This window comes from Syngnathus typhle, linkage group LG16, assembly GCF_033458585.1.
Source record: "Syngnathus typhle isolate RoL2023-S1 ecotype Sweden linkage group LG16, RoL_Styp_1.0, whole genome shotgun sequence".
Classification (NCBI taxonomy): domain Eukaryota; kingdom Metazoa; phylum Chordata; class Actinopteri; order Syngnathiformes; family Syngnathidae; genus Syngnathus; species Syngnathus typhle.
This window is the reverse complement of record NC_083753.1, coordinates 1,307,072-1,332,236: the sequence shown is the minus strand read 5'-3', so window position 1 is coordinate 1,332,236 and position 25,165 is coordinate 1,307,072. Positions and strand designations below refer to the sequence as shown.

General features: G+C 39.4%; 1 protein-coding gene across 4 annotated transcripts; it reads left to right on the top strand.

The window, feature by feature from the left end:
- The first annotated feature begins 2,695 nt into the window (after positions 1-2,695).
- Positions 2,696-23,865, top strand: kiz (kizuna centrosomal protein). 4 transcript variants are annotated; one of them, XM_061301850.1, is made up of 17 exons: positions 2,696-2,854; positions 3,125-3,190; positions 3,543-3,705; positions 4,422-4,484; positions 5,671-6,088; positions 6,149-6,247; positions 6,365-6,542; positions 9,242-9,361; positions 9,737-9,901; positions 10,184-10,255; positions 10,655-10,799; positions 13,854-14,013; positions 14,407-14,469; positions 15,752-15,856; positions 16,355-16,424; positions 20,226-20,272; positions 23,580-23,865. In XM_061301850.1, exons 1-17 carry the CDS (start codon positions 2,781-2,783, stop codon positions 23,681-23,683), a joined length of 2,112 nt encoding a protein of 703 aa, XP_061157834.1. In that variant the 5' UTR covers positions 2,696-2,780; the 3' UTR covers positions 23,684-23,865. The 4 variants fall into 4 exon arrangements, with proteins under 4 accessions (XP_061157834.1, XP_061157833.1, XP_061157835.1 ...); XM_061301849.1 differs by having other exon boundaries at positions 5,671-6,247; XM_061301852.1 differs by having other exon boundaries at positions 2,780-2,854; positions 3,526-3,705; positions 5,671-6,247.
- Positions 23,866-25,165: the final 1,300 nt, after the last annotated feature.

The window sequence follows — 25,165 nt, the reverse complement described above, 5'->3', positions numbered from 1 at the left end:
TTTAATTTGCTAGCTGTTAATTCTTATTCAAAATGTGACCTCTGTTAGGGCATATCGATGTCCCTTCACATGCAATCTTTGTCCTATGAGAAGAAGCTGAGAAAATGTGCATCCAAAAATAAATGGACCAATCTTGTTACAGATAATCTTTGTTGAAAGTAAACAAGATTTTTTTTTTTATAACTAAAATGCATGTGTGTGTTTGTACATTAAAAGAAATACATGTAATCTTGTATTAAATTGTCACAACTTGCTTTAGTTGTATTATTGGAGGGAAAATTAATTTGTTGCTTCATGGATATTTTATTTGATTGAAAAAAAGCACACAGCTTGTACTGCGGTCTGAGACAGACCTCAGTGAAAGGTTTTGATTTGTCTGACAATACAATAGGTTGTAAATATTGTGTTTAAATTAAATAATTATCAGCTCCTAAATAATCATTTTTAATCAATTGATTACTTCTATAAAACAATGAGGTGAAAAACAGGCAGCTAAAGATTCTGACAGAGTTGGGTCACTTGTGGGAAAAAAGTGCATAGCATGGTCCTTAGCATTTTTAATTAGATATACTCATCTATTTATGAAGTATAGTGTAAAAAATTAATGGAATGTTTTACTTGCTGATGGATATAGAGCAGACGCGTCAAACTCAAGGCCAGATACGTCCGCCACATCATTTTATGTGGCCCGTGAAGACAAATTGTGCATCAAATTCGTGTGTCATTACTAGAATTGCAAATTGTCTTCACTTTTAAAAATATATATTTTTTTTAAATGTGACCAGTTTTTACTTGTCTGATTTGAAAACGAGTTATTTGTCAGTTTGTTTTGTAGCTTATACTGTATATAATATGAGGTGCTCATACATTTCTTTGGGTTGACAGTCATAATGGCCCTCCAAAAGAAACTATGACAACAATGCGGCCCGCGAAAAAAATGACTTTGACACCCCTGATATAGAATAAATGCTGTTTATAGTCTACTGATAGCCATATGAAAATCCAGCAAAGGTATTAAGCACCAGTGAGCTCATCTGGAACAGCGATGCTACAAGTCCAATTTTCTTCATGGCCTCCAAAGAGCTGCCTTCCACCTCTCGACAGCACAAACAAAAAGCCCTGCGACAATATCAATTATACATGCAGGAGGCGAACAAGGGGTTTCATTTCACAATAAATAGCCTCTGAGAAGGACACTGAATCTGGTGGATTAGCATTAGAAAAGGACAACAAAACTGCCCAATTTAACAGCTATAGAGCAATTTTGATTGAACCAAAATTGGTGAATTTGCTTGTTTAGGGTTTGCACTTGGAGGAGCTGTCAGATTCTGAATCGCAGGAATGAGAAAATAAATGACACACAGCTGCGTTTAAAACGCAACATTGGGACAGCTGTCAATGGTGAACTTTGATAAAGTAAGATGAAATGATCTGATGATTCTGCAACAATCCAAGATACTAAAACATCTATATCTGATGGAAAGGGAAGCTTATCAAATAAACACTGGACTTTGATGGTTGGTATTTTGACCAGTCAGGATGCTAAATGATGTTGACGCAATGTGGTACTTAACAACAAAAAATGCATAAACTCCCTTGCACGTCATCCCCCCTGCTCATAGAAAAACATGGGGAGGTGGGGCAAATTGTGTCTGCCCAGTACTGACACAAAACCGGCAAGTAACGTGGCTGTCGCCTGTTCGACGAATGCAGAAGCAGAATTGAAACTGAGCACCGGTATTGATCCAATATTGATGATGACTTGGTATTGATTTTAATAATATCTGTCTGAACAACCTGACACTACAAAATTTCTTGACTGATCTTTTGAACGGTCATCCCGCTCTGGCACCAACATTGGCCCTCTCACCATATTCTAGACCAGGGGTGTCAAACAATTTTTTTTCACGGCCCGCATCGTAGTCATAGTTTCCCTTGGAGGGCCATTATGATTATCAACGTCTTCTATATAGGCTACGAAACAAAGTGATGAAGAACTAATTTTGAAATCAGAGACTAGTAAAAACTGTTCAAATATTTTAAAAAGACGAATTGTAAGTAGTAGCTCTATATTTTTTTTAAAATGTGAAGACAATTTGTAGTTTTAGTAACGACACAAAGTTGATGCAAAATCTGTCTTCACGGGCCACATAAAATGATATGGCGGGCCGCATCTGGCCCCCGGGCCTTGAGTTTGACACCTATGTTCTCGACTTTGAAATGTACTGAGGAAATTTCCCTCAAGAAAATCTCGTATACCTTAGAATGTTGTTGTTTTTTACTCTCATTTCCTTATTTCTTATTTATTCAATCTCTGGCCCTTGTGATCATGTTGAAGTGTTCACTAGAAAGAAACTGAATTCAGTTTCACCTGATGCTGTCATCAGGAGGTGAATAAGAAGTCAGTGTTAAGAGCTTTGATTACCTTGTAGGTGAAAAAGAAGAAGTGAAAGACCATTTATTAAATGCCATTATTATCACATGGCCAACAAATAAATTTGGTCTAACATTGCTTTTTTCCATAAAAAAATAAAGATTTCTGTTACAACATAATTGAGAACTGGTGAATTGTTGTGTTGATACAGCAAATTGCAAAATGTTTATTTGTTTCTAATGACGTTTTGTCACTCAGCCAATCCTCAAACTCGCTCGTCTCACGTGATCTTCTTATTTACTACAAAGGGCTTCTGGGTAATGGTGGTCATGGCAACTGTCGTAAATAAAAAAACGCTACGCATCTTGCTAGTTGGGGCACTGCCTCAGTGGCAGAGCAAGTGAAAATGGCCATCAGAGCTGGCGTGGACGACAAATATTTGGAGCGCATAACATCAATTCAACAAAGCATCCATCAAAGGTAAAGCGGAATATGCTTTGTTACGACATCACCTGTTTTGCTTCTGCCGAAGTGGCTATTTAGCTAGGCAGCTAGCTGCTAAAATAGCTTCGTGCATGCTCGGTTATGCATCGAATTATAGAACATGTACATTTGGGGATTTGCACAATTGCAATCTCGCCTTTTGCATAGCAGTTGAGGTTAGACAGATCTATGGTAAGCAATATTATTTTACACGTGTGTGTGCGTTTGTGTGTTCGTACGTGCGCGCGCGCGTGTGTTTACTTGCAGAGAGAAACAGAGGCTGCAGTTGGAAAAGGAGCTTTTTGGTGTTGCCAGACCTTATAAACGAACTATGTAAGATAAAATGTGGTTTAATTTATTTTCCCCCCTTGGGGAGGGGAGGGGAGGGGGGGGGGGGTGGACAATATTTTCAGGATTATTTTTAATCTGTATTATTTGAAATGTATTTTCAATAGTGCATGTGTTGTTAAGAGTAAACTGCTATCATAGCAAAGTGATTCTCATGAATAATAAGACACCAGGTCACAACTATAAAGCTTGGTTGAAAATAACATTTGAATTTAGAACAACTTGTGCTTAACCTCCCCCCCCCCCCCCCCCCCTTTCATTTTAAGCCTTGCTCTTATTTTTGACAAGAATCCTTGATAATCATTTCTTTGGTATAATAGCTCTCCTGTGCCTTCAGCTCTCAGATAAAAGGTTCCAAACTGCACGGTTATCTCAAGCAAATCTGTGTCAGGGAGGCACAAGCGAAAATGAGAAACCTTGAGCTTTTGAGAGATGTGGAGTGCCTTCAAATTAGCATGCAACAATACAGTCCTAACCTTTTAGCGTTGCAACAACAAAAGGTAATCACACACATTCACACATTTTCGTCAATATTGAATAATAAAAATGTTCCACATTTAAATTACCTTGTAATGTTTTTAATGCTCTTTGACATTTGGTGTTTTTAATGATTTGTATTAAAAAATGGCCTTTTAAAAAAATCATGCAAAAACTCGTATATTGTATCGCAAAGTATTTTTAAAGTTGCCACTTTTTCCCTTTTGTCATATTTATCAACATTAAAGCAGTTTCACTGACAATAATATCCTTCATGTCATTTTAACAGGGAGTCGTAAAATGTGCATTATTATTTGCAACAATGTGATAGTAAACACTCAAAATGTGCAATTTATCACAACAACCAAATGAATGAGCGGGGGCGGAAACAATGAGCCAGTCAGATTATCGCTTAAAACTCAACAACAGTGCTTGACAATTTAATATCAAATTAACAAAATTGGCTAATTATGACTCACAGAGTTAATTGGCCAATATAGAGACTGTGAAGTGCTCCAGAGGTTTAGTCCTTCTCTCCCCTCAAGCAGTTGGTTTATTTCCACTTGATGTTTTATAAGCACCACATTTGTTATGCGGAATGCACTTTGTTTTGTTTTAGCAGATTAGTTTCTCAAATCCATCTTTGATTGTTTTGACTGAAAGTGTTAAATCTGACGAATTGATTTAGTGAATTTTAAAATTGGTCCTATCGCTCTGTTTGTCTAAATCTCTGTTACAGGCTGAATTTTCAGATAGAATTTCCAGATTTGTGGAAGAAATGAAATCAACAAGGAATTCAAAGGTATAATTAATTTTGCAGCATATTGTGTTTAATAGAATATCAGCCTAAAGAAAGAACATAACATGTCCATTGGCTATGCCACTCACCTCTTGTTCATTGTGCACAAATTTTCTTTTGTAATGTTTTTTTTTTTTTTTCTGGTCTTCTAATTCTCCCTTCTATCAAGCCGTTTTGTGCGTGTCTTAGGTTTATAAAGCTTGGTTAAATCTGCCACATTTAAACTTGGTGTGTGTAGTATCGCAGGTGTCTAATCCTAGCCAGTGCATCAGTACAGGCAGTATAGTTCAAGCCCATAGCGGCTTTCTGCTTTCACTTAAAGCAGTTAAAGCTCTTTTAGATGAAATGTCTAAGACATCGCATAATAACTTGGAGCATGCTGTCTAGAGCAGTCACTTGTAACTGTGTGCCCCCCCCCTCGGTCTGTCGATATTGTAATGAGTAAAATGGTACCGTTCCTCCATTATGCATACAAGCCATTGGCTGGCAGTGTGCATGTCCCTCAGGCTGCAGCATTCATTAAGGGAAGCTTACCGGGCTGAAAGCTGGAGACAGATGATAACGGGATATGATTTTCATATTTAATACTTTCCTTGGAAGAGCACACGCGTGCTGCAGATTGATAGAAGAATCAATTGCTACTTTAGTGAGTCACTTTCTACTTTGCCCTGCAGCTACCGATGGAATCACTCAGCCAAGAAATTAACTTTCCCTCTTTTTTTATACTTACTTTGTGGATCTGCTGGGTGGGCTGCATGGTTTACAGTGAATGTTATTAAGCAGCTAACTGTTTGGTATTTAAGACGCTTATCAGAAAAGAAACAGAAGCTATGTTTTTTTTGTTATTGTATATAGAGGGAGGTTTTTTGCCTCCTTCACTCCCCCCTCCCTTAGTGACATTGACATGAATCAAAACTTGTGGAAAGGATTTCTTATGTGATTAAAAGTTAAAACGTTGATCCTGAGACATTCTTTTGAGAGATGTAGTTGAGAGAATTCTGACCTTGACCCAAACACGCCACTCTCATTCAAATTATAAAGTAGATATTTAGCCTACTTGAGATGAAAAACTCTCACAGTGGACTTGGTTGAGTTAGAAAATGAAGTTAATTTGCTGTTTTATCTTGAAAAAAAAAATTACATTTACACACAGTGAGGGTTAATACAATTTTTACGTTTGTTTTTGCAGCTGAAATCTGTACAAGGCGATTACAAGGATAGCTCCCTCTCTTACATAGCAGAGGATTTTACAAATGCCCCAGCGGTCATGTCAGTTGGCCGCCAAACCCCCAAAGGGGCCAACCATGCAACTGGGATCACAAGTGTACTCTCACACAAAACATTGGACAGTTCGCCCAATCGTAGCATGTACTCCTGCAAACGACTACCAAGTGGCCCTTTGAAGGACTTCTCAGTTGTCAGAGAGGACGCCGACACCAGCCGAGCATATTCATCAGATGACGGTTCAGCTCCAGACAATTCTTCCGACGGCCGGGAAAAACCCAGGAAAAAGGCGCTCCGGTTTGCTCAAACTGCACCTATTGCTAATGAAGATGAACTTGAACCTCAGGTGACCTTGAAGAGTCCTGAGAGGAATCCATCCCCAGGTAGCAACAATGACCTTATAGGGCTGCAGAATCCTCCTGCTGAACACGTTAACTCCACAGAAATTGCTCTTCAGACACCCTTAATGGAAAATTCAGGGGAAGGTCTTAGCCATGTGATGCCTGGAACATCCTCTGCAAGAAAATCTGAAGATATCTCAGGTTTGAAAATGTGCCTTTCTACTATGTGTACTTTTGTGGATTTCCTGCTGAAGCTTGCATTTATTTTTGCATTATGAAGATTTGAAATTGAACTTTTTTTTTTGTGTGTCCATATAGGCAGGGGTGACAGTTTCAACTCCAGCTCTGATGTGCAGTTGTCGGAGAGCACTGCGAGTGATCTGAGCATTTCCCTGTCACAATCTGAGTCGGAGGATGATGAGGCTGAGGCAAGGAATCCTGAATCTGGTGGAAGTTGCCACAGTCCCGTCTCAACCGTCAAGGACACACCTCACTTGTACGTAGCATTCAATCTTACGGCCTTTTTTCAAAATTAAATATTTCCCTCCTATTCTGGCATAGTTTAGTGTTATTTAGAGTTTAGCAGCCAAAGAAAAACAAGAGGCTGTTCTCTCTGCTTATTACAGTGGGGCTGTTGATAATAGGAGCACACAATTTCTTCGAAGGCTGTCAAAGAGGATTGTGGGAGTCATGGTTAGATAGGCAGCCATGCACTGTGTAGCTCAGCAACAGCGGTGGCAGTGACGCATCTTGCAGAGAGAGCTCAGGACCTGCCGCCAACCATATTGGCGTAATCCATGATAATGCCCTAACAGAGCAATTTTCTGCTTGAGAGACCTCAGGAACTCCCCAGTGGAGGAGGAAATTTGTGGCACCACAGAGTGTTCTGGAGGGTTGGTATGTGGCCAGCACTTACAGCCACAAATCCTTAGTGTGATGATGGCCTCTAGCTGTGAAGGATCATTTTGGATGGGTTCGAATATGAATAAAGCCACGTTTACACCGACAGGTACGGTCCACTTTTACTCGTCGACGTACTGTTCGGAAGAATAAATCTTCTGACTTGAATTCGGCCTGGTTGTGATAACGGTAATGGGAAATCTTAACAGTGTAAAATTGAATAATCCCCACCAAATCAATTATATGGGAAAATATTTTTTAGGAGAAGACAAGACTGTCGTGTATTCTTCCAATTACAGCATTCACATTGGAAGTGAATGTTCTTTTTTTGACCAATCAACAATGTGTCTAGCCACTCCCCTGCAGTTAGGCAGGTCCGAAGACACAACACCTACAAACATTAACAAACCGTTAACAACATTCAGAAGCAAAGCAGAGAAAACCAAAGTAGCATTTATTCTTGGGATATACAGATTATTTATTAAAAAGTCTTTTTTTTTTCCCCCCCCCTTTTCATGCTGCTGGGAAGCTTTGTTTAGTTTTCTGCCCTTTCCATATTGCTGTGTTTTGAACAAAATTAAAAAAAGCAGTTATTTTCCTTTTGGAAAGTGTCGAATATTATTTGTAGTTTCTGTGTGGTCTGCGGTACTGTTTATAGCGTAACCTCAATAGGCACCACAGTTCGCCTGTGCAGGGGCGACAACGGTGGGGGCCGCAGCTTTCATTGTTAACACTGAGGGCTTGTGTGTATGAGGAGAAAAGCAAAGGCTTTGATGTAAAGCTCCGGGAGCATCCAGTCTCCATCCTCTCCCTCTTTTCTTTCTTCTTCTCTGAGGTTAGAGTTTATATCGCTCCCTCCATTCAACCGGCAGTCGGGGAAAAACAAGCCAGGGCAATTCATTAGATTATCCCATTATATTTTTTCTCCGTACATGGTCAGGGTGAGTGAGGGCGTATGCCTGAAATATCCGCCAGGTTTCTTCAAGAAGCATAATCTGTTCGTCTACGTTCCGCATGATGCTTTTGCTCCACTGCTCATCTGAGACATTGTTTTAATTTCTTCTGGTTTATTTTATTGGGAACATTCAATCCATTGTTTAATTATACAGATTTTCTACACAGACCGAGAAACTATATTCTGATGGAATTACTACTTGTGGTGTATTTTTATACGTTGCCATATTTCTCCCTGACACCAATCACTCCAGTGGTTAGGCCTATCTCACTTGAAAATGTGCACTGTACACTGTAGAGCAATATTGTAGCAGAGAACCTGACCCCCTTCCTCCAAGCTAACAGTACGCCGCTGATAATGTCACGACAGTAGTAAACAGCGGCATGAAAGCAAGGTTGAAGACCTTGACGGTAAAGCTGTTAACAATACAATAAGAGCGAGGGTTTTTGCAAGGGTAGGAAAAAAAAAATTCTCATTCATTTTCTAACTCTCTAAAGGTCTCGTTCTAAAGAACACCGACAAAGTGGAGTAGAGTACGATGACTATTTTACGGCTTATGATAAGATGAATAGGATTTATAACAGGCAGATTGCATATAAGAGAATGGCATATACGTACGTTTGAAGATGCCAGATTAATCAGAATGTTGCTGGGAAATAATGTGCAAACTTGTAAATCACCCTGCCGAACTCAAAACCTGTTGCAGATGGTTGTAAAATCTTTTTGGCCCATTTTTTCACTGAGGGCCTGAGAATCTCTCAGCTTGGGGTTCCTGGGAGAATTTAAAGAGGGCCACCCAGCGCTCTGTTCTCAAAAAGAGATGGATTTCCAATATCCAAACATCCATCTTTCAAATTGCCCCTGATCTAAAGTTTTGTGACATTTTACATCATATCTTGGAATTATTTTTTTTGTTTATAGTGCATCCATTAAGCCACATCAAAAAAACATTAAGAGATGCTTGCACCAGATTTTGCAAAATTATCATTTCCCTCCATAATTCATCTATCATTCGATTCTGCTCATCACTTTGTTGTTTTAATTCTTTACACTTTTACTGCATCCCTTGAAAAGTGGTTATTCAATCAGATATTTTAGTGGTGTTTATTTGTCACTAGATATCAGTGTTTGATTTTATTTGCATATGTATTTTTTTGTCATTCTCGAATGTGTACTGCATATAAAATATGTATTTTAGAAATAGACAAAGATCCCAGAACTACCGTTATTTCATGTAATTTTATGGAAAATAATTTATGGGGATATACAATATCGTTATTGGGGTATTATATTACCTTTATTATTATAGACACCTTTTGACACCTCCAATTTTTTTTCAGACTTTCCCTTGAAGGACTCTTTAAACTTCTAGACTATATTGAAGGGCGACTCCATGGTGAACAGACAAGAGTCTATGGGAATTTTTCCCTTGATGAAAAACAACTTTATCAAATTATCAGGTAAACATCTTCCCTTTCCCCACTGTATCCACAATGAAAACATGGCGCATGTGCAAGAACCATGAGACACATTAAGGACTTGCTTATTAGGGCTCCAAAATATAGTTTGTAACTAGACAAATGATTTGCAGTCTACCAATTTTTCTTAAAGTTATGAAGCATATCAAAGTCACTGTTAACACCAGTACAGCCAATTACTTCTCCCACTTTGTGCTGATATCCCCAATTCCAATCATCAAGTGGCTCACAGTCTTCGGTTTACGGCGCAAAGCATGGCGTGTGCGTCTGTCTGTGTGTATGAGAGCGGTGTTAACAGCTGTCGGATTTACTCCATGCACATCCCCGCCAATGGCTTGTCTGCTCTCTATTGGACAGTCTTTGTGACAGTGAAGCGGGCTTGCACGAGGAGGACCTTGAAGCATGTGGCGCAGTGGTGCTTCATGAGCTCCAGAGGTTGTCATTGAGAACAGAGAAGGGCTGCCTGCTCCCACAGGAGCTTGTGAGTGCACACCAATCCAGAACTGAGCATATGGCAGTCAGGTGAGGGTCCTGCAACCACCATGAATATTTTTTTTTCCAATGTTGACCCCGATTTATAATTTGGATTGTAAAAAGATATTTGCTATTGTGGTGTTAATCCTAATTTCTATGAGTTATGTTTCTCAAAAACCTTGACATGTTTCTCAAAAACCTTTGAGGACCTTTAAAGGGCATGAATATAGTATGTAAAGATTCAATTTGATTTTAGAGTGTATGAGAAAAAATAAATCTCCATTCGCCAAATAGAAGTATATCTGAAGTGATGCCTGCTTTTTTTTTAAGACGACGGGGGAGGAGAGTCACAATTTCAGCAGACACCGCCATTCAATACATTCTACCTCCACAAATGGAAAGGTCATTTTTGGTGTCTCTTCCTGCTGTAATGCAGCACGGGTGAATGTCATGAGTAAATTAAAATGCCCTATCTACGACTTGCAGTCCTTTGGATAATGGGTAGTTATATACTGAGCCAAATCCATCCTCTGCTCCGCTACCCTATTGATTTTGCTCCGACATCTGCTATATTTCCAATCTAAAGAAAACCGTCGTCCTCCACAGTAACAATGGCTTTTTGACTATTTTATTTACTATTACACTAATTTAATTCTCTATTTAAACTATGGACCTGTCATGTGTTGCGGTTCATCGTTTTCTGGCTGGACATTTAATGTGTTTGAATGGAGTACAACTTGAAAAATGTGATATAATTTATATTCTGTCAAATGTCTGACCAACCCCCGCACTCGCACACAGCCTCCCTCCTGGCGCCGCTCGGCTGTGGGATCGCTGGTTCAAGCACGCCCTTCTGCTCAAGGAGAGCCGTGTCCATAGTACTGAGCGCTTGGTCGAGCTGTTTGCGCCGTTGCTGATTGAGCGTCATGCAACATACCTCCACCAGGTAGCGTTGGAGTCACACACATGAGTAGTGCACACACGTGTGTGCACAAATATGCAGGCATGCATTTTTGTATTTCTCTCGATCAACCCCTGGAAAAATAAGCTTTGCTCTGAGGATGGTTTTTGACTTGTGAGGACATTTTGACTGGTCCTCACAAAGAAAATACTAGCCCTGTTAGTCTTCAGGAATGTTCAGTATAAGTTTCAGAAGATGTCCTCCTTGACATTCTAAACTCCGGAAAGTGTGTTTTTGCCCAAACGCAAGGCAACACGTTTGTGTATTGCAGGTGATGTTTGATGAATGCGATCCAATTTTCTGATTGGAGAAATATTCTGTTGTGCTGTTTCAGTCATGGAAAAAATGAAAGGAGGGGGGGGGGGTGTCTGCACAGGAATGAATGAAATGTAGTATGCATTTATGCTATTGGGGAAATCTACAAAATGTGTTTGTCATTTTTATACATATTACAAATATTGTACAAATTAGAACACTATTGTGCCAAAGGTCATTTATCACTATATATACCTATAATTATGTGTTGAAAGCTTAAAATGGGATGATACAGAGCCTTTAAGACTCAAACTCATTTTTTTTCACGGGCTGCATCAGAGTCATAGTTTTTGATTGTCAATGTTTTTTTATATACAGTATAGGCTACAACACAAACTCAATAACTAGTTTTGAAATCAGAGACTAGAAAAAACTGTTCAAATATCTTAAAAAGACAAATATTAATAAAAATTGCAAGCAATGTCTCTTTTTTTTTGTAAAAGTGAAGACAATTTGTAATTTTAGTAATGACAAAGTCGATGCCAAATATCTCTTTATGGGCCACATAAAATGATGCGGGGGGCTGTATCTGGCCCCCGGGCCTTTCGTTTGACACCTATGCTTTAAGACCCTGGTGTCAAATCTCCTGTTTCTCTAGAAAATTACTGAAAGTGTTGAGCACAACCCAATTACATGATCGCTAGCAATGTAGTTTAACTTTTCTAGTCTGTCATGCAAGGCTGATCACTCTACTGAGACGGTCCCTTAAAAAATGACTATTGATCTTTCACTGGCTGTGTTTAGAAGTGGTGGCCCACACAAAGAATGCGGTCCAATGTAGCAAAATATGTGTGATCGTGTGTGTGTGTGTGTGTGTGTGTGTGTGTGTGTGTGTGTGTGTGTGTGTGCGCGCGCGTGCCTCTACTATTTATTTGTGTGTTTAGTGCTGTGCTACGGGAGCCCTCTTTGTGTCTGGTGTTTGATGCCAAAGGCTGGCTGCCTCCTCATCAGATTGCTCCACACATTGACCCAGACAAAAGGGAAACCCTGACCCGTGTGCTAATGGCAAATTACACTCTCTGCTTGTCTTCTTTCATTCCATGTGGCATATTCATCTGACAAGCACTCATTTCATTTTTTTCGCTCTTAATTTGGTATCTTTCCCAAAAGTGAATCACTCAGCTGGTCCAGATTCAGAATCTTTTTTTTTTTTCATGTTAATGCCATTGACTATTCTCAATCATGCAGACTCAATTTTCCAGCTGTCTTTTATTGTTTTTACTGATTTATTGTTTGAATTTATTTTTAACTTGTTTTTAACTCTTTGTAAAGTGACCTTGAGTGACCTGAAAGGCGCGTCTAAATAAAATGTATTATTATTATTATTCAATTTTCACTTGGTTCGACTGTCTTTTTTTTTTTTTTTCTGAAATTTTAAAAAATTCAACGTGACAATTATTGGACAGGATTTGAGATAGGTCTCCATAAAATGGCTTTCTTCATCATTTATTTTTTTATCCACTAATTGACTAACACCTTCCACGCAATGATTTCAGCAATTCTAATTTTACATATACCACCAAATGTACCTTTTTTTTTTTTTTTTTTTTTTTTTTTGTCCTGTGGAAAGGCTTTCTCTACTGTATATATTTCTTTTGTTGAGTCGTGTACACAATATTACTATAGTCCTTGTGGCATGAAGATGTCAGTTCAGTGTCTTGGACACAATAAAAAAAGGCAAAGATAGAAGCTGTAGAGCCACTTGAAAATTTGAAACCAACAAACCTAAGAGAGAGACTTCGATCGTCATAATATCCCAGTGCATCAGTGAAAAGCGTTCCTCCCGCTTTATCGCTCACTTCACCCACTCCCTCCATCTTTATTCCTCCTTTCTTTTGGAGGTGTGTGTGTGGGGGGGGGGGGGGGGGGGGGCTCTCGCCCGCTCCTCTGTAGTCTCTTACAACTGCTTACTTTCTCCAAATGAGGGCAACTACAATTTTCCATTCTCTTCTTAGCAGACAGAACAACCACTCTGGGAAATGGGAGCCTGCAGCTCACATGCACACACTCAAAGAAGCTCTTTGAAAATTCTAGTGCTATTTGATGTTTGGGTCCGCAACAGCCCCTCAGCCCGCAGTACATTTTTAACTAAACCTGAGTTTAAAAAAAAAAAAGTGTCATATCAAGGACATGAATCAAGTTTTATTGTGCAACAGCATCAATTACCAAGTGGCAAACTATCGTGGTTGGAATCATCTTGATCCTTGTGCCACATCTACGCACATTTAAAAAGTAGCAAATGATGAGGTCTTTGATTCCAAAAGAGATGGTGATGGCTGGATTAGGGTGAAAGGAGAGGAAGGAAATCAATGTGCGATATCTCTTCTTAATTGTATGCCGGAGAGATTATAAAAATCTGATCTGGAGAGGAAGGAAAAGCGGTTTGTCTCAATGCTCTCAGCCTAAAGGGGAGAAACAGTATGCATGTGGCACTTTAACACCAGGAAGATTGCATTCTTCGGTCGTTTGACTAATCTCCTTGATGAAAAGAGAGGATGCAAAGAAAAAAAATGTGATAACGAGGGCGAGTGGAAAGAATAGTGTGCAAAATAATTTTCCACTTTAAATGACTGGGAGATATTGTCCTAATTTTCTCTTGGTTTTAATTAGACATCAACTGTGGCCCAAATAAACAAAATACCTTATCGGTCTGAGTTTAATCTAACACTTCCTTCCCTGAATGGGAACAATTAATGGTTTGGTTTTAATTTGTGTTGCTCGCAGGCCAAAGTGCTACTGAGTTCACAGCTTTCCCGGTCCAATGAGAAGTGCCCCTCTGCAGATGAGGAGAGTGACTCTACTTGTTCGTCTGGCTCTACTTCTCATCAAGCTCATGGTGGAGAGGTCAAGTCTGCTAGTGGGATCCAAAAGCAACCGATCCAAGGTCAGAAAAAGTGATTCAAGTTCAGTGCACATCTATAGTTTTACACAAAAACACCATTTTGTTTCCCAATCAAATGAAATTACAAAAATTTTCATATCATGAAGTATGCTGAAGTATACCTGTCATTTTACTGCAATGTAGATTATCAAGGTAAATTTGACCACGTCTCGATACTGAAAATTACCATTGCTGAGCACAATTTTCTTTCCTACTTTTTGTGAAAGAAATCGATTTCACCATTGAGCCGACTCCCTCCCTATGTGGTTTTCATGCCGCTAGCTCTTTATTCTATTCAGAGCTAAATAAAGACCTTACATTCCCATTTCCATCCCCACACTCCTTTTTTTTCTCCCCCTACCAATGCATCTCTCTATGCACTTCCATTCCTTACAGAACTACAAAGTGCTGAAGAGGACAGCCACGACGAAAGCCTTGTGGAAAGTGTTCCTATTCGAGGTAAAAAGGCATCGCCTGTGTCCCAGCATTCACACTTTCCTTATGTGCTGGTTTGTTTGCTTCCTACTGCAATGAATAATAGGCCCTTTTACGCAGTGGCAGCATGATCAAGGTGACTCTAGGGGTCAAAGTCCCACCTGAAGAGCGGGGCTAGTTCGCACTTATTAGCTGATAGAAAATGCTAGCGGTGTTTTCTCCTCACTCTTAGGCAAGCTGGAAATATTGATCGTTTATTATTCCGGAATAATGTGTTCGTGGTTCGTACACGAGATCTGTCATCGGTTCTCATTATCCTTCTAACAACGGCTGAACTTGAAGAATACTCGCTGTGAGGGCATCCTGCAGTAGATGGTTTGCCTGTCCTTCTGCTGCTCGGAAATGTGAAGTGAGCTTATGCTACCATTGGTTACCAGGTTTCCCACTGAGTGTTTTCATGTGTGAGAATCCCTACGGTGCGTAGCCAGCAAAATGTGTCCATTTGTTCAAAAGGGACGACCAAAAAAGGCGGGAACTATAGTAAATGAGATTTTTTTTTTTTTTTTTATGCAAGATCACAATTTTTTCTTTTTAGTACCCAAGTTAAAGCTGATGATCTGCAGTTAAAGTACATCTTGTTCCATTTCAAATTGATTGTGGTGATCTTTACAGCCAAAAAGATGCAAATGGTGTCAATGCCACAATAATTATGAAGCCTCATATGAAGTAAAACATCTGAGGCTGACTACATTTACTAAAAATACTAAACTGAAGTGTAACTTTTTAAAGGTGAATTCTAAAGTCAGCCACATAAGTGTTCACCTGTGCAACTACTTTATTTATTTCCTGAAAATGTCTCCTCTAAAGATGTTTTTGTTTTCATTTTAATTCTCCAGATCATAGGTCAAATTACTTTACTGTGCTCTCATTTTTTGGTATTACAATCAATTTACATTTGACTGTGTGTAGAATTTTTTATTTTGCGTGCCAACATCTTAATTATTAATTTCTCCGAATGGGAAATTACCCTGGTCAGGGGTTACTGAAAAAACAAGTCTGTTGATTAATTACCGTGATGTGGAGAAACTGAGATTGCTCTGTTTTGTTTTTTTTCCTTGAATCAATAGTTAAGCTGGCGTGTTCACCCACGTTTTTAAGTGAGATTTTAAGACTCAGTTACTGAAGCATGTTGGCTCATCAAACACAGAAACCTCGGAAAGTAGGAAACCTGGCTTTTAAGCAAATATTTGACTGGTTGTGTGTGTGTATGTGTGCGTGCGCATGTTGTGTGTGTGTGTCTGAACAGAGACAAAAGCGTATCAGTTACTTAAGCGATCAGCCATGCAAGAAGACCTGCCGAGTTCTGAAGAGGAGGAGGAGGAAGAAGACGGAGAGGAGGATGACCTATCAGGTAAGAACTAGGGACACCCTGTTCGCATGAGCAATACCTCAATTTTTTTTGCCAAAACAAGTAAGCGTAATTAATTAGAAGTTTGATGCATATTATTTTATTTCTAGAAAATCCTTAACTTTTTTGTTTTGTTAATTTAAAAAAAAAAAATACCCAAATGAACCTCTAACCACTTGAAGTTAAAAAGGAAAAATATATGCAATTAATTTATTTGACGTAACGAGATTTTACTGGTCAGTAATGCTCAATGGCACAATTTATATAATATAATATAATATAATATAATATAATATAATATAATATAATATAATATAATATAATATAATATAATATAATATATTTCAGTGCCAATTCCTGAGAAATTTCTATTGCGCTACCGCTCAAAAAAACTTGTCAATGGATTCTGTCAGATTTATTTCAACGTTTCTAAATGGAAATTCCAAGTATGGAGCGTATCCAAATGATATTGTTTTATCTGCTCTCGATGCCTCTTTTCAGGAAAAAATCCTGGCCCTAAAGTGGACCTTGGGAGGGCCAAACGCTCCTCACCTCAAGACCCTTATCCTCGGTAAGAACGTTGTTATTCAACAGACCACAGGAAATGGGCCACCAGACACCAAAGTGGTTGATGTACATTTGCATGGCCACTCTAATAATTGCCTGTTCATTTCCATAAGATCAAGGGGCACCGACCATTAACTTGCTCACAAAGACAAAAGGTCCCTTAAGCCCCCCTCACTCTGTTGACAAGGTTCAAAACCCATTTCACAACTCAAAATCAAAACAGCAACCCCAAAGCTAAATTGGCGTCATAATATCACTGCCTCCAGGCTTGATGCGAGAATGTAAACGCATCATGTGAAGAAGGATGAAGGGCAACTACTTTCAAAGAAGTGTTGACAAAGACAAGCGTCTTTTCATTTTCCACTATCAAATGCATTGAAGCTGCTCAAATCACGTCCCTGAGTGGACCGGTTCAAGAACGTTTAATGATAAACAGCCTTGTGGAAGATAGCAGCGTTGTGCCTACATTTGAATATCAACACAACTTCATCAAATCTGCAATTGACTACCGGGTCCTCGGAGCACCTCTTCGCCACAAAACCCATTTGGGCTCCTGTAATGGCTGCATAAACGTTATGAGGAATAATCTTCTCTGATTTCATGTGATTACTGGGCAGCACGTTGATCCAAGGGCTGAAGGCTGTACGTCCCAGGCCTGGCAAGCAGGCGCTGCGGTCTGCCTATTAGCCCAGTGAAGGGCTAATGGCCTGACTCTATTGTGGTCCTCATTGCTGCTGATGCCTGGCTCTGCCAACCGCCGTGCGCAGACCCACCCTATTTAATAAACATGAGCCAATTTCAGACCCTCTCAGATGTTGCTTGTCTGCATCTTATTCATTTACATTGGAAGCCCAAAATAGGGACAGTATATGTGATTAGACCAAATTCTCAGAAATTTATTTTGGGGAAAAAAGCAGTGATTGGGTGCACAAGTTGACCGTACTGAACACTCGTAGTCTCTTCAATTAGAAACAATGCTAATATGTCCGATAATCACCTTAAATTCACTTGGTGGTCTCAAGTTTTCTTTTTTTTTTTTATCACCTCCTGGGTCTTAGATTTAAGCGGCCCATTTATTACAGTCACTTCTTGCACTTAAATGCACCCACAAGTGGTCTCCAAGCCCTGCACTCAAGCAGAAGCATAACACTGCAGGACGCTCTGCCCTGCTTCTCTCTGTTTCACTTTGTCGCACTTTGCCCTTTTTCCATCTCCTTGCCCCTCTTCCTCCATCCTTGAGTATTTTTTTCTCTCTCTCTCTCTTTGCCAACTCCCTCCCTCTTCGTCATTATTTGCTTTTATTTATTTCTTTATTTTTGTCAGCGAGCTGATGAGTGACATGAAAAGGAAGATGAAGCTTCAAAAATGTCCTCCTCCTGTGTTGTCTTAGACAATAATTATGATTTGTCTGGTAAGCTTAGACTACAGCAGAAGGGGATTGTAGTTTTGAGCAGAGGCTTTGGCGCAAAAAAAAAAATTGCATTTATAACTCTTTGTGAAGCTTCTCATTATGTGTGGGCCTGATTCATTAAGTAATTGGTTTGCAGTTGTTTACATGAGTATTAAGGCCTTCTATTCAGGGCCTTTGAGAGATACATTGTGCAAATGTTGCATGTTATGAATGCAGAATGAGAGGCGGGGGGCCAGTCCTATTGGCCAAACACTGCACTTGGATGAAAAGCGAGAGAAAAGCACTGGGTGCTGCTTTGCATAGCAATGACCGAAGCCTTAATAAGCTTTACAGATTAAATACATGCAGTCTATACAAGATGCAAAGAGATACTCTTAACACATTTATGTGTGCTCATTTCACTATTATGGCGTGTGGGTGAATAGTCTTTCTATAAAATGTGTGTATTGTAATTGTGAGGGAAGCAACTGATCTGCAACATTTATTGAGGATTTGTTCATTACAAATCTTTTGCTGTCTTTTTGAATGCTGAAGTAAAATCACTTTGTGGTTGAGTGGGGATGAAAGGAATAATGCACGAAGGAGTGAGTCTTAATAAGCAGCTGCACTCCATGTAAAGACCACTTGTTCCCTTTTGTATGCAAGTGCATGCCACTGCTTCCTCTAGTGCAAAGAAACATTGTGCTCCTTTCTCCCATGGACATTTCAGAGACCACACCTTCCTTATTTTTTTTTTAGCAATTTGGAATACCCTTTTTGAAATACATATAAATTCCTCTGTTTTTAAAACCGGCAGCAGGGCCACACACATTCTCACGTAAGAAAAAGATCCTCTCACCATCAGCCGGTGTTATTGGTGTGCCTAGTGCCTGCTTGACAAAAACCTTGACACAACAATTAGTGGTTTACAGCTTTGCCGTGGACAACAGGATGTGCTCAAGCATTCGACCTCAAATCACTCAGTGTCAAAATTAGAAGCGCTCTCTTTCTCTCGTGGATAGGCGATGTGTGTCGATCTCTGACGGCTCGCTGGGAGGAGGGAAGGACAGGAGAGGCGAGAGAAAGGAACAGAATGAAGGGGAGGTCCGAAGCTCGAGAGGGAGGAAGAACAAAATCTGGGCGCAACATTATGTGCACTTAAGAAAAAAAGATTACAAATTGAAAATGAGACTTTACATTGAGTTTAATTCGACTATTTGAGTACCAATTTCAGTTTAATCTAAGGGATGATTTTTTTAACCAATGATGACAAACACTGTGATGATGGAAGTCTCTTAATTTTATTTCAAAAGTGTGATTGACATAAAGCACCCCATAATAAAATCTCAAAAGTAGCACATGTTTAATACCAGTAATTGTCTTCTGCTCTTATGCTCGTTTTAGTTTTCATCTTTTACAGTTTTATCTCATAGATTATGAAGGTGAATAATAATGTAAGGTATTCTTATGGTGATATGTCCTTTTTATTTTAATATTATATTTTACCATTGGTCACTCTGTCAGTCAGTCAAGCAGAAGCATAGGCTGTATTCGCTGGACTGATGGGATCACGGCCGCTTCCACTCAGTTGCAGTACAAACTCATTGCCAGCAGAGAGCACTCACATGTTAGAGTGTGCCCACTCATGGAGCACTCACAGTTGCCTCTTGTTGTTTGCCCCCCACTAAGGGTGACATCCTGCTGCCATTCAGGCCCGTTAGAGTACATCCAAGCTTAGCCTAAACATTGTTTGTGCGGGGGTCATAGCTGGGATGGGAGTAGGAGTTGATGGGAATGATGAGGTGATGGGTCTACTTTTACCTTTAGACAAGCTCTGCTGTGCAAAAGTGTTGTTGAGCTATTAACATTTGTGTGTGGGTGGCAAGAGCTTAAAAAAAAAGCGGGTAAACAAAAGCATTTTTCAGCAGCTCAGTCTGTATTTGCAAGCCAGTGTTAAATGCTTTTTAAGCATTCTTTTTTTTGCCAAACCTTATTTTTATGTCATACTATTAGTTCCACAATTTTTAGGAGGTTCTCAAATGAGCCAGAGAGGTTGTAGGTCTGTGCTATTTTTTGTTGTTGTAGAATTACAGCACATAATGTCCGCAAGGCGCATTTGGCCAGTCATCTAAAAGTATGCAAGTTGACAGCAGTTGATAGCTTTGATTATATAGTTCAGTCCAGAAATATTGGGATGATACACTTTTTCTTTTTTTTTTCTTTTTTAAGACTTTCCATCTACCAATCACCACGACAGCTTCTTAATAAAATCAGATGTGATTCAAGTGTGGATGATCAGATTTAATTTAAGAGGTTCACAAAAATGTTTACCATTTGTAATGTGAAGAATTGTAATCATTTTATATGGAATATACTTTGTTCCGTTCAACGCGATAACTGTCTTTTTGTTTATAGGAGAGACAAGGTGAACCCAAAGATTTATTCTGCTCTGCAGTCAAAAGGTAAGTAGCATGTACAAAACCACATAGCAGGTGGAAGTAGACAACTACCATTACTGCAGTTTTAGCTCACTTGAAAACTTTTGTCGAATACATAATGCATATAAAATGATCACACCTTTTAGAGTGCTCAAAAGTGCTGAACTCGGAGGCCAACCCATTTTTTTAAAGACTTAAACAGTGTATTTATATATTTATTTATACATTTATTTGTTCGTTTGTTTGTTTGTTTGTTTGTTTGTTTGTTTGTTTGTTTAAAACACTACCCACAATGGATTTAATCCTGTATCAGTGATGTGACATAATGAACTGCCACAGTTCTTAGCGCATAAGACAAATCGTATTGTTATAATTTTCCCTCAAATTCATCATAGCTACCATTAAAACCTCTTTTAGGCACAAAAAAAAACTAGGAAATTGTTCTAAAATTTTGATAATCACAATACTGCATTATATTGAAATACCATCATAATATTCCCTTTTCATGATTCAATATTAGATTTGAGTTTTTTTCTATTTTTCTTTGGATGGATTATTTGAAGCAAAATCAAAGTCAAAGTCTGCTTCAATGTCAATCTCTTCACATGCCAAGACACACAAAGAAATCGAAATTACGTTTCCACTATCCCACAGTGACAAGACAGTACACAACATACATACAAGCAAACACACACAACACAAAAAAAACACAAGACAGCACAAACAATGAATAATAAGAGTGATGAATAAATAATAAATAAACAAATAACACAATAAATAAGAGGAGCAAAACGGGGCAAGTGTGCATACAGCAGACAGTCAGAATATAGCGCAAAAGTACAGGATGCTACGCAGAACGGGGGAGAGAGTTCAGGATCCTAACAGCCTGGAGTACGAAGCTGTTGGTGAGTCTGGTGGTGCGGGAGCGCAGGCTCCTGTACCTCTTCCCAGAGGGCAGAAGATCGAACAAAGAGTAAGCGGGGTGACTCACATCACTCACAATCGTGGTCGCCTTGCGGGTGAGATGGGAGGTGTAAATGTCTTTCAAGGAGGGGAATGAAGCACCAATAATCTTACCAGCCGTGTTATACACCATATACCGTAATTTCCGGACTATAAATCGCGTTTTTTTTTTTTCATAGTTTGGGTGGGGGTGATTTATATGTGAGTTTTTTCAAAGATTTTCAAAAAAAAAAGTGAAACCGCGATAAATGAACCGCGATGTAGCAAGGGATTACTGTAATTTGAATTTCAAGTGACGTCAGCAGCGAGGCGCGGCGGTTGTTTACAAAAAGGACAAAGATTGATCACGAGATGACGAAGGGCCCCACGTACTACCGGCCTCATTAGCGGCTTTGTTTCTAAGTGACACGGAGGACGAAGAGTTTGAACGATTTAAGGATTTGGAGTGACACAGAAGGTTTGAAAAACTATTAGGGCTTTTACGCACACCCGGTCCTACTCTACGGAGCGACTTTTAGTCCGAAAACTACGGTAGTTCTTACAGTACAAAAGGAAAGAACCAAATATGGTTTTGTGTGCATATGTGTCTTCCACTTGGCCAGTGCTTGCACGTGAGTATGACACAATCAGTCAGAGACACTTGAATTGGTTGTAAAGACTTTGTCAAAAGAGGCTAATTGTATCGGATAAAGACAAAGACGTTAAATACAGTATATAAATTTAAGCTTCATGTGAACACGTTGTTTTGTGTCATGTCTCTTGCTGCCTGTCTTGGCTCCCTGTGACAAGAGTTATTGTAACTAAATAGGACCTGGTTAAATAAAGGTTAAATAAATTTAAAAATAAATTATAAACACCAGCCCTTTAATTGAAACTTTCTCTCAAAGGAGCTTTGCCTTTTGAGGACTTTAGAGTCAGAAATTGACCTTGAAGTTAAATCCCTTTTAGAGAATTTGTAAGCCAGAATTAGACCTTGAAAGTAAATCCCTATGAAAAGAAACACGTACATAATGTTTTTTTTCCACAATCACTAATCAGAAACATTATCGGTCTGATTTCAGGTAATCGCTTACATTTCTGATTAAATAAAAGCACCTGTAATAATCATTCCCTGCTTCTGGAGCTTTGCTGATTTTTCAATGGTGCAAGATTGCCATCATTAGGATGTTAGCTGTTTCATGCCCTTGTTTCTGAAAAATCTAGGTATACTGACAATATCATGAGATCTAATACAAGAGCTTTAATCAAAAGCTTTCCTCATACAAGGCTCATTTCTATCAGAGACTTCCAGGCATCCATTCATTCTCTCCACTGCTTATCATGTTCAGGGTCGCGGGGTCTACTGGAGCCGATCCCAACTGACCTTGGGCAAAAGGCGGACTATGCCTTGAACTGGTTGGTCAGAGAATTATTCATGTAAACCAGGATTATGTGACATGCAGTGGTACATGCTGACATGGGTTGGAGTCCTGGTGGATTGTGTCAAGAAGTGCATTCATTGTAAAACCTGTGCCAAATAATTTATAACTATGACTACCGTATTTTCCGCACTATAAGGCGCACCTAAAAACCTCAAATTGACCAATATGGATTCGTGGATGAGGACTAATTTATTAAAGTAAGCTTTACGTGTTTATTTTGTGTGTTGTGTGATATTAACTTTTGAGCAACGTTGAGTTATTGATATATTGTTATTGTTTTTACTATTTCAAGTGTTACTATATTATGATTGCATAAACGTTTGACCAAGGTTGAATTATTTATTCTATGCGCCTTATAATCCGGTGCGCCTTATATATGGACAGTTTTAAAATGGGCCATTCATTGAAGGTGCGCTTTATAATCCAGTGCGCTTTATAGTGCGTTTACATGCAGTTCGTATTCGCGTTTGGGTCATATTTACAATAATTACGAATTACTGCCGCAGTTGAATTACCCATTTTAAACAGCGAAGCACAGACATCATAATGCAAATAGATGTTTTTTTCGCTTGTTACTTTCGACTGTCAATAAAACATATTATGGGCTGTGGCCAGCCTTTAACATAAACCAGCCTTAAAAGAAGTCATTTCAAATTTTCTGCAGTACAATGGAACATATATTCATAACATAGCTAATCAAGATCAATTGTATGGAAATAAATATACAAGAATGCATGAAAGGGAGCGCAAATAATATGTATGAAAGAGAGCGCAATGAGATCTTTATTGCGGTATTTCAAGGTCAGTTTTACCTTGAGCGTATTCAAATGCTCGTCAAGTGTCGATTTAGCGGATTAACAAATGTATGCATATGATCTTAAGCATCATACAATGCTAAACATCCAGAGGTCATGGAATATTTTTTTTCATTCTATTGTCTATTGTAGAGTTCTGGGAAGAGTCGGATGACAGCAACTCAGACATCGAAGCAGCTTTGCGTCCGCAACCTTTGAACACGAATGACGACGACACAGATGACTTCTACGACTGAAGCTCGCCCGGTGATATGTTATTAAGTTCTACATTTATATCGAAGAGCCTGTCCACATGTTATTTTGCACCAGGGTTCCTTATTTACCATTCTTCATCGTAAGTTTGTTGTCATAAAAACAAATAATAAAGTTGGCAACTCAAACGCTGTATGTGAAGAGTTGCCCAACACTCTGCTCTTAACCCTGCTTCAGTCTCTTTATGTGAACAACTCTCCCAGCTCATAATAGCAGCTCGAAATAGATTAAACTGATCTTTTAAAGCGATTTGTTTGCACTGGGCTGAAAATCATGCATTTTGAATGCCGCGAGCATCTCCGAGTGCTCTGCCTCCAGCATGCTCGAGTGTAGTGATGTGAGTCACCTGTTAAATGACAAAGCACAATGTCCTCTCGGCACGCTGCCACACGACCTGTGAACCATCTGAAGTGCACCGTCCTTGCGTGCTGTACCCCCCTACCCAGTGTTAGAATGGTCCAAATGTGTCTTCACTACAGCTGTCTTTAATTGTGCAAATTCTTAAGGATGAGTATATAGACAACTGTATTAGGTGTTCATGTCTCAATACTGGCATTTTATATTTCGCACACTACTCAAGTAATTTTTTTTTGTTTGTTTCATTTGATTATTATTCTCTCCTAAGAGCACTGGAATTTGCAATACACATATATATGTATATATAGTCTGGCATGTATATATATATATATATATATATATATATATATATATATATAAACAACGGGCAATAAACAGCTACGCCCTGCCAGTCATCAGATACCCTGCAGGAATAATAAGATGGCCAAAGGAAGAGACTCAGACCACAGATGTCAAGACACGGAAGCTCCTAACCATGCACGGAGGGTTCCACCCTAAGTCCAGCACCCTGAGACTGTACACTAGCCGCAAAGAAGGAGGCCGAGGACTACTGAGTGTGAGAGCCACTGTTCGGGATGAAACAGCCAAGATCCATGAGTACATCAAGGAAAAGGCCCGAACGGATGTCGTGCTCAGTGAATGTCTCAGACAATGGCAAACAGAGGAGGAGTGGCTAGAGACACCATCATGGGAGGACAAACCCCTACATGGGATGTACCATCGACAGATAAGTGAAGTGGCTGACATCAAGAAATCCTACCAATGGCTGGAAAAAGCTGGACTGAAGGACAGCACAGAGGCACTCATCATGGCTGCACAGGAACAGGCTCTGAACACCAGAGCAATAGAGGTCAAGATCTACCACACCAGACAAGACCCAAGGTGCAGGCTGTGCAAAGAGGCCCCTGAGACAGTCCAGCACATAACAGCAGGGTGTAAGATGCTAGCAGGGAAAGCAAAAATGGAACGTCATAACCAAGTGGCTGGCATAGTGTACAGGAACATCTGTGCAGAGTATGGACTGGAAGCCCCAAGTTCAAAGTGGGAAGCACCCCCTAAGGTGACAGAGAATGGGCGAGCCAAGATCCTGTGGGACTTCCAGATCCAGA